The sequence below is a fragment of the Hyaena hyaena genome, unplaced genomic scaffold (genome assembly GCF_003009895.1).
Source record: "Hyaena hyaena isolate Hyena2069 unplaced genomic scaffold, ASM300989v1 scaffold_21, whole genome shotgun sequence".
Classification (NCBI taxonomy): Eukaryota; Metazoa; Chordata; class Mammalia; order Carnivora; family Hyaenidae; genus Hyaena; species Hyaena hyaena.
The window spans coordinates 3,120,771-3,129,093 of NW_024080653.1; the positions used below are offsets into that span (position 1 = coordinate 3,120,771).

General features: G+C 61.4%; 1 protein-coding gene across 1 annotated transcript in view; it reads right to left on the reverse strand.

Annotated features, from left to right (window-relative positions):
• DNAH17 (dynein axonemal heavy chain 17) overlaps positions 1 to 8,323 on the reverse strand; it is a 98,365-nt gene that overhangs the window by 58,517 nt on the left and 31,525 nt on the right. Inside the window, exons 19-24 of the mRNA XM_039226469.1 lie at positions 7,284 to 7,538; positions 6,261 to 6,430; positions 5,569 to 5,791; positions 3,183 to 3,299; positions 3,016 to 3,102; positions 1,741 to 1,893 (exon numbers count right to left, since the gene is read on the reverse strand). Of these exons, the coding sequence (XP_039082400.1) occupies positions 1,741 to 1,893; positions 3,016 to 3,102; positions 3,183 to 3,299; positions 5,569 to 5,791; positions 6,261 to 6,430; positions 7,284 to 7,538 (1,005 nt within the window). The remainder of the gene's footprint in view (positions 1 to 1,740; positions 1,894 to 3,015; positions 3,103 to 3,182; positions 3,300 to 5,568; positions 5,792 to 6,260; positions 6,431 to 7,283; positions 7,539 to 8,323) is intronic.

Below are 8,323 nucleotides of genomic sequence, written 5' to 3' on the forward strand. Positions count from 1 at the left end.
GGTCAGGTGGGCGGATACGGGGTGGGGGGAGAACCCAGATACAACTTAGAAGTCACCGGTCAAGATAAATTTTTGGCAGAATCCTGTGGTGGGCGCTGCTACTTCTCAGCAGGGACCAGGCTCCTCTACTTCTTTAAAATAATTTCCTTTAATGTTTATTTTTGAAGGAGAGAGAGTGCGCCGGCACGCACAAGCGGGGGAGGGGCAGAGAGAGAGGGGGACACAGAATCGGAACCAGGCTCCAGGCTCCGAGCTGTCAGCACAGAGCCGGATATGGGGCTCGAACTCACGAGCTGCAAGATCATGAGCCAAAGTCAGACGCTTAACCGACTGAGCCACCCAGGTGCCCCAAAGGCCTCTCTACTTCTCGGTGGGACCACCTGACTTGCTTCGACCACGTGAATGATGGCTGGCACTTGGGGGACAGAAGCACTATCATTGCCACTGCTCAGCTCAGAGTTCCGTCACCTCGGCAATCACGGACACGTATGTGGCTACGCAGCCTGGATCGATGAGCCGCCCCAGTGTGTGGACTTGGCATGAATGAGAAATATGCTTTTGCTGTTAACAACACAGAGCTTTCTTTAAGGGCTATTTGTTGGTGCAGAGTAACCTAGTTTATACTGACTGATGACAACATATTGGAAGAAACTTGAAGACACAGAGTCTTCCCCAGGAGGAACCCTACCATCAGTGAAGACAGAAGACCACAGAGCCTGCGATCTTTAGTTTGGGGGTTTTCTGAAAACGGATGGGTAGCTGGGATCGAAGGAATGAGATTATCGGCACAGGTGCTTGAGGCAGGGAGGCCGGGGCAGGACAAGAGGTGGGGGTGTTTCCAAGAGACCTGCCTTAAAGATCTGCTACGACGCAAAACCTTAATCACACCCGTGGCTCTTTCTGGTAGCTTAAGCTTATTCTGTAACCTGTTATCCTAAAAGTGTCCTGGCCAGTTTGGTCTGGAGAATTTCCCCTGAAATATTCTGGCTGTAAATGCTTACTGTTCCCTCCTGGGAAATGTAGGCTCTATTCTCTAGTCGGGGCTGCCTGGTGTTTATCAAGGGGGAGGTGTAGCCAAGTATCCTCTCTGACTCTACCGACTGCGTCCTGAAATGGCCTTCGTACCCAGGAGACTGGAGTTCAGCTCAGTGTGGAAACTAAGCATCAAGAGGCTCAAACTAAGTATCAAGAGGCTCTGATCTGTCCTCTCGTTAGGAGCGGATCTAGGAAAGACTGTGGCTCCAGAGCGCAGGCTCAGTGTGGACAGGATCAAGACACCTTCAACATCGTACTATGATCTACTGAGAAATAAAATAAACGAAGACACAGAGTGTGCCGCTGTACGGGGACCCTGAGTCAGGCCGGGAGAGCAGCGCTCCCCAGAGTAGCTGGCGGAGAAGATTCCGTTCCGTATAAAGGCATAGTGGTGTTCTGTTGGAGGGGAGGAGGACCTGACCAAGATTCTGAAGGTGGCTCCAGGGAATGAGAGAGAAGAGCTAACATAGCTCTGAAAACAGGGGAGCTGGGGGGGGGAGTTGGGGGGGAAGCGGTGGAAGCCCACAGGTGCTCATACGCTGCCTTGGAAGAGCGGGCGCCTAAAGGACAGCGGGAGCACCTCGTCTCGGCGCTGGGCGGCAGCAGGTGCAGGGCCCCTCCCCCAACCCCTCCCCCCAGTCCCTCCCCGGGTCCCCGTGGCGCTGGCCTGCCCTGCCCACACCTGGTGCCAGCCACGCCCCTTACCATGACGATCATGTCCCAGAGCTCCTTCAGCAGGAGGACCTCCTTGTGACAAGCTTTGAGCTGCTTGTAGTCTGGGACCGTGACCTCGAACAGGCCCCCGGACTTGCACAGGGACTCCATGATGCTCTCCATGGACGCGATGCTCTTTTGTTGCTGGGGGCCGGGCGAGGGAGGCAGTGAACAACGCTGCTCGCACTCAGCACTGGCCTCCCTCTTGCCCACCCCACCCCCCGCCCACATCCCGGTCCACCTTCTCGGGGTCATCGCCGTCACCCTGCTGTGTCCCAGCCCCGCACACCGACCACGGGGCAACGGTCGATACCCTCCCCTCCTGCCTTCAGACGCCCCCTGCTTCTGATCAGGCAGGAGGGCGGTTCAGACTCAAGAAGTGAACGGACTCCACGTTAAAACCCAACTTCCTCCTGAGAGTTCCAGGCTGTCCTAATTTTCACCCTCTATTTTTTTCTTTTACCTTATTAAACATCACGCAGGTGACGTTTGATTGCTTTGACTAATATGGAAGTCTAGGTAAGAGGAGGAAAGCAAGAGTCACCCCAAGCCGGGTGAGTGAAGCGGGCGCTTCGGTGCTGAGTACGCGCATGTCTGCGTGGGTGCGAAGGTGGGCTCCCCGTGCGTGTGGGCAGCTCCATGAGGCCTTTTGCACACACACACTCGGTTCCTAAACAAGCTCACACCGGGTCCCTCTGCAGAATCCAGCCCGGGCCCATGGGCCGCAGGACAGGCTGGACGCCTCCCCACGAGGCTCAGGGAATAGCAGCCCCTGAAGCTGCATAGGAAGGGCAGAGGCTGGGCGGCATCTGGGGGTCTGTTGCGCTAACTCCTGAGTGCCCCACACGCTCCCCTGCGGGAGGTCACGAGGCCCGAGCCCGAGTGGGACGAGGCTCAGCTCCGCAGAACTTGTGCGTTGGATGCTGGCCAAGGACTGAACAGCGGAGACAGAGGGGACGTGGTGAGCCGCGGGCACGGGCTGCGCACAGGGGCGGGGAGGGGAAGGCGACGGGGAGCTGCTGGGTGTGAAGGAGCCGGGGCTGGAGGCCGTACGGCGGGGCCTGAGGCCGGGCAGGACGGCCAGGCTTGCGGGATGTTCCTTGCTCTGCGCAGCGCCCCACGCGGGGACACCTCCGGGAGGGGACTTGGGGTTTGGGGGACACCCGCGTGCGCACGGGCCCGGGCCCCTAGAGGCCGTGTTTCTGGACTCCCACGAGTGACAGCCTGAGAACTGGCTGAGAGGCACCGGGGCCTTGACCTACGTACCTTATTCAGGGACTTGTAGGGGTCGGGGTCCGTGAAGCTGAACGGCGCTTCTTTCCGGAACTTCTCCCTGAACTCGTGCTGCCTGAGCTGAGGGAGGAGCAGCCGCGTCACCCTCCCCGGCCCGGCCGCGTGGAGGGTGCGGGCCCGGCCCCCCGGGGCGGCAGCACCTCGAATTGCTGGCACTTGCGCCTCAGGATGTTGACCTCGTTGGCCTGGAGGGGCGCCACGTTCTGCTTCACCTGGATAGCCAGTTTCTTGGTGTTCGTCCACTGCTCCGGCAGCTCCTACGGCACCGTGAGGCGGGGACCATCCTTTTCCATTCGTGAAGTGTTACGGACGCGCGGGGAGTTGCGACAACAGGAGAGGGTCCCATGTGCCTCCCCCTGGCGCCCTGGGCCGGTGTCTCACACGGCTGCGGCTTGACACGCGAACCGAGAAACCTGCACTCGCACGCTTCCAGAGCCGGAAGCAGAAGCTGGCCCTCTTCACCCCGAGCTGACCTGACGCCATCAGCGCCCAAGTGCGCGCGTGTTTGTGTGTGTGAGTGTCTGTGTCACGTGTGTGTTGCACGTGTGTGCGTGAGTAGTGTGTGCGTGTATCTGCGTGTGCGGGTGTCCCTGTCGCATGTGCATGTGTGTGAATGTTCATGTGTGCAAGAGTGTGTGTATTTGTGTTGTCCTTGTCACATGTGTGTGCACTAGCATGTGCATGTATTTGCATGTGTGGGTGTCTGTGTCACATGTGCGTGTGTGCACTAGTATGTGCATGTATTTACACGTGTGGGTGTCACGTGTACACTAGAGTGTTCATGTATTTGCACGTGCAGATGTCTGTGTTTCATGTGCATGTGTGTATTTGCATGTGTGGGTGTCTGTGTCATGTGTGTTGCACGTGTGTGCATGAGTAGTGTGTGTGTATCTGCATGTGCGGGTGTCCCTGTCACATGTGCATGTGTGTGAATGTTCGTGTGCGCAAGAGTGTGTGTGTGTTTGTGTGTGGAGATGTCCTTGTCACATGTGCATCATATGCACTAGTGCGTGCGTGTGTTTGCGTGCACAGGTGTCTCGTGTGCACTAGTGTGCATGTATTCACACGTGCGTGTGTGCATAAGGTGTGCATATTTGTAACATGTGCATGTGCACGTGTTGTGTGCATGAGCATGTGTCATCCTAAGCAGGCGAGCCGTGTCCAGGTCCCTGTGACCACGCTCCCCCCCCCCCCCCCCCCCCCCCCCCCCCCGCCGACTGTGCTCGGACGTAAAGAGCTGGTCGCGCGTGTCCTCTGTTCCCGCCCCCACTAACCTTCTCTCCGCGTCTAGAACTTTTCTAGTTTAAGAATCGCTTTAACAATCGGGTGAATTTTTGTGTTTTCAAACTTCCCCACACCTGAGCAAACACTGGGCTTCTAACCCTAAAATACCGTGAAGAAAACAATCCCAGCCCACGGGTGCTTCGCCCGCAAAACAAAGGAGACCTGGTTTCCCTCGCCTGTGGTTAACTAACCCCTCTGTGGGCGGTGGCGCATCTCAAACCCCACGTGGTCACGCTCGTTGCCGCTGGGCCTGCAAACCCACGCCCTCGGGTGGCCCATGCAGGGCAGCAGGCGGCCGCACAGCTGTCTCTGAAGCAGGTGCCGGGAGCCTTCCCGCTCCTTCCCCTCCCCCCCCCAAGTCTGGCCACCCCCCTGCTGTGAGGTCTGTGCTGGGACCCAGAGCAGGGGAGACGGACGAGGTGGACTCCCCGCGGGCAGGCGGTGGGGGGGAGGGAGGCTGGGCAGTGACTTCACGACCCCACACCCCACCGGCACACACAGCTGCTCTGACGTGGAAGGCAGCCTGGGCCCTCCTCCCCCCGCCCTGCCCTGCCTCGGGGACAGCCGGGCTGGGGACTGCCCAGAGCAGCTGCCCCGGTGCCGCTCGGGGGGTGAGCTGGCCCTGCCTCTGCTCCCCGGCCCTATCCCTCACTTCTGCAGGGCCTCGCTGACCCTGCATTCTGCGCACGGTCCCCTGCACCCAGGGGTGACCCGTCCTCGGGGGCGGGTGTGGGTACAAAGGCATTTCCAATCCAGCAATTAAATGGAGGGACCACTGGCTCCACCCCAGAGGCCCCCTCGGCGTCCCTTCCCCCGCAGGAGCGTGCCCCCACCCCCACCCCCAACGGTGGCAGAACCCAGAGGGGAGGCTTCTCCTGCAGACCCCGCATGTGAGGCCTCGTCCCCGTGTAAGCAGCCCGCACCCCCACTGCAAGGCTCCCGGCCCTGGGCTGCCTCCCTCCCTCTTCCCTCTACGCCCCCGCCCTGCCCAGCCCTGGGCTGTCTCCCTCCCTCCACTCTTCCCTGCAAGCTCCCACCCTGCCTGGCACTGAGGTGCTCCCTGTCCCTTCCCTGCACGCACCCACCCTTCCTGGCACTGGGCTGCTCCCCTCCCTCCCGTTCCCTGCATGCCCCACCCTGCCCGGCACTGGGCTGCTCCCCCCCTTCCCTGCACGCTCCCACCCTGCCCGGCACTGGGCTGCTCCCCCCTTCCCTGCACGGTAGCCCCTGGCCACTGTGTACCTGCAGCTTCATGTGCGTTTCCTCCGGTATCTCCTCCCCGTAGGTCTTGAGCAGCTCGATGGTTTGCTTCAGGGGCTCAAACATGTTGTCGGTGGCCACCTGCCTCTCCTTGACCTTCATCAGATGCCCCATCACCTCCACGAGACCGTCATAGTCCCCCTCCTTGAGGGGCTTCGTTAAGCCCATCCTGGCCACTTTCATGAAGGCCTCCAGGTCAGCCAGGCTGTGGAACCAGAGGCCCCGGTGACAGGCGCCACCCTCCACGGGGAGCGTGAGGCCCGTCTGAGGCGGTGGCCAGCAGGGAGGGCTCACCTGTCGCGCTGCGGGGCCGTGCTGAGCAGGGAGAGCTCCGTCCGCCTCCGGACACCTGCGCTCGGCCCTCCCCCTATGCCTCACCCGCTCCTCTCAGGCTGGCTCCCCGGTGCCCGGCCCCGTGCGCCTCAGGGCCCTGACGGCCGCCTCTAACCCCGCGGCTGCCGGTCCACCCCCTCCAGGCTGCAGACACTGCGCCTGCTCCATAAACAGTCGGACGCAGCACAGGGCATTCCGTCATAGCCAGTGACACTTTTCTCCTGCCCCCCACCCCCCGCTTGCTGGGGGCCACTGGCCTCCCAGCAGGACCTCCAGCCGCCCCACGGAAGCGTGCTTGTCGGGTCCCCTGGGGAGGTGGGCCATGGGCCTCGGGTGCCCACCTGTTGATGACGTGGTCGCTCAGGTGACGCTTGAACATGAAGCCCCAGCGCCTGATGGTGCTGAGCAGGGCCTGCTTGAAGGGGCGGCAGTCACACTGGAGCCAGCAGTGGAACACCTTGCTGTTCTCGCAGCCAGACACCTCCTCGTACAGCCTCTCGTAGGAGTCGATCTGCAAGGCGGGGCCGCGGCTCAGCGGGCGGAGGCCGGGCCTCCTGCGCGGCACTGCTTCCTGTCCTAGCACCCCGGGCTCCCCCCAGCCCGGCGGCCCGTCCGCAGCTCACGCGAGCCGGCGGAAAGGCCAGCACGGCCTCTGCAGAACAGGCCAGAGGCCATCAGGTGAATGCGGTCGGGGCGGGGGCGGGGGCGGGGCACCCTGAACTCAGCCCTCCTGAACTGCTTTCCCTTCTCGGGGCTCCCACGACCCCTCAGCTGCCCCCATCCTCGTTTGGCGAAACCGGCCCAGGCTCACGGGCGACTCCCTGTCACCGCGCATGTGGCCAAGAGGTGGAGGTTTGTGTAGAAACCGTTTTCTCGTGTTCGATCTTTCTGCCCGGGCCCCTGCAGCCTTGCTGAGCCTGGCGGGATGGTCCCTCCCAAAGTTGGCAGATTCCCAGAGAGAGAAGAATTCTCCCCAAGGAGCCCGTCTTTCTCAGACAAACCGACCCAGAGTCCACCCCCCCAACCACCCTCTTTGCCCTCGGGGCCAATATTCCCCCGTCCGAAGCATCCCAGGGCCTGGCCCCGACAACCGGGGGGCCACCCTGCAGCCCGGAGCCCACTGACGGGACGCCCACTGGCCGATCCCGAGTGCCCTCGCCCTGCCTCGCCCGTTCCTTCCAGGCTGTGAATCACGCCTTCGCCTCTGTCCCTCTGCCTCCGGACCGACCCCAGGGCTTCCTCCGCGGCCCTGAGGGGCGGGACGTGCCCCCTCCTCCTGGATTCACCCGAGGTTTGAGTTGAGCCCGGTGGCCTCCCCGCCCACGGGGTGGGGGTGGGTTCCGGGGGGCGAGGCTCACGCGAACCTGCTGTTGGAACTGGGTGAGGCTGGGCGGCGTCTTGGGGAGGGCCTCCTCGGGCCGGGTGTCCAAGTCGTCCGGGGTGACCGCACGCCCGTAGATCAGGAAGTTCCTCATGAACTCCCGGGGGTCATCCGTCCAGAGGTAGGAGTAGCGCTCGAAGGAGTCCTGGTACTCCTCGGCCTCCCTCGCGGCGCTGATGACCAGGCCGGACAACTCCTCGCGCATCTCTACGAGGTCCGGCATGTCCTCCAGGTCTGCCTGGAAGCGGGCGGGAGGGGGCAGGCGAGCGGCTTTGCCCGGGGTCACGCCTCAGAGTCGATCCCTCCGCCCGGGAAGGTAGCTCTCTGCTGGCGGAAGCGCCGCTAACCCCCCAAAACCCGCCCACTTGCAGAGCTCGCCCGTGGAGTCTGCTGAACGTGACCTGTGTCTGGCGGACCCCAGGGTGAGTCACACACCGACTCAGCCGTGCCGTCACCTGCTGTGTGCCACGCGAGGGGGAGGGCACGGGGGGATCTAGACAGGGCTCGCACGGAGGGCCCAGGGGCGGGGTCAGACATTCACCAAAGAATCCCAGACCCTGAGACTTGCTCTAACATTCAAGGGGGAGGAGGTGGGGGGAACGTTCCCGGTGGAAGTGACCGTTGTTCTGACACCTGCTGGATAGGTGGGCAAAGAGCAAGAGAAGCAGCAAAGCACATGCAAAGGCCCTGTGCTGAAAGGAAGCAGCCATCTGGGAACTGAATGGCTAGAGCGGGGACCAGGGGAGGCCGGTTCTGGACAGAATCTTTTGAGCTTCAAGCGACAAAAGAAAACCCAAGCCAGGTTGGTTTGAGCAGCAAGAGAAGTCATTGACCCATGGACCTGGAGAATCTCAAGGTGAGTGTGTGTGTTAATTATGGTTTTCTTTTCCATATCTTAAGATTCACTGACATCTTTATTTTTTTTAATTTAAAAAAAAATTTTTTTAATGTTTTATTTATTTCTAGCAGAGAGAGAGAGACAGCGTGAGCAGGGGAGAGTCAGAGAGAGAGGGAGTCACAGAC